We start from the raw sequence: 677 nt of genomic DNA, 5'->3' as shown, positions 1-677 counted from the left end.
GCAGCCAGCGCCGCCGCTGCGCGCGCCGGGGGCGCCGCGGCCGCGCGCGAGGCCGCGCTCGCGGCGGCGCAGCGGGGCCTGACGGGCGCGGCGGCGCGGTACGGCGCACTGCGGGGCGCGATGGCGTTCGTGGGGCCCGTCATGTGGGGCTGGCTGGCGGTCGATCTGGGTATGATGGCGATCGGGACCGACTACTCGCGCATAATCAGGGCTGTGTTTGTGCTGGCGCAGGTGCGGCTGCTGTGCACGCACGGATGGTGCGCCGCAGAGCCCGGGGGCCCCGAGGAGCTGGGCGGCGGCAGTGTGTACGACTCGGGAGTGATCTGATGTGATTCGATTTGATCTCATCTGATCCGCCCCGTCGCGCCGTCTCCCATGGATGCGAACGCGAGATTCTGCATTGCTCAATTCTATCGTCGCCGCTTTCTTTGCTAGTGGCGGCCGGCGCTGCCCCATGTTACACCTTGCAGGCCGGCCGCGGGTGGGTGCGCAGGAACCTCTCTTCTCACCTGCTGTGATCGCACAGCCTGGCTGTCCAAAACTACGATTGTCGCACCACGCCCCTGGCGGTCGCTGCGAGCGCGCCGGCTTCCCGCCCCTTTGTCCGCTCTCTCACCCCTTTGGTGTTCTTCAGTCCTCCCTACATTGACAATTCCCAGCGCGCGGCCGCAGTCGCC

General features: G+C 68.5%; 1 protein-coding gene across 1 annotated transcript in view; it reads left to right on the top strand.

Annotated features, from left to right (window-relative positions):
• MNEG_8844 (hypothetical protein) overlaps positions 1-327 on the top strand; it is a gene marked incomplete at both ends in the record, with an annotated part of 2,273 nt that extends 1,946 nt beyond the window's left edge. Inside the window, one exon of the mRNA XM_014042683.1 lies at positions 73-327. Coding sequence (XP_013898137.1) covers positions 73-327 — 255 coding nt within the window. The remainder of the gene's footprint in view (positions 1-72) is intronic.
• Between the last annotated feature and the right edge of the window lie 350 nt (positions 328-677).

The sequence above is a fragment of the Monoraphidium neglectum genome (genome assembly GCF_000611645.1).
Source record: "Monoraphidium neglectum strain SAG 48.87 unplaced genomic scaffold scaffold01730, whole genome shotgun sequence".
Lineage (NCBI taxonomy): Eukaryota > Viridiplantae > Chlorophyta > Chlorophyceae > Sphaeropleales > Selenastraceae > Monoraphidium > Monoraphidium neglectum.
This window is presented reverse-complemented; position numbering and strand designations above follow the sequence as displayed.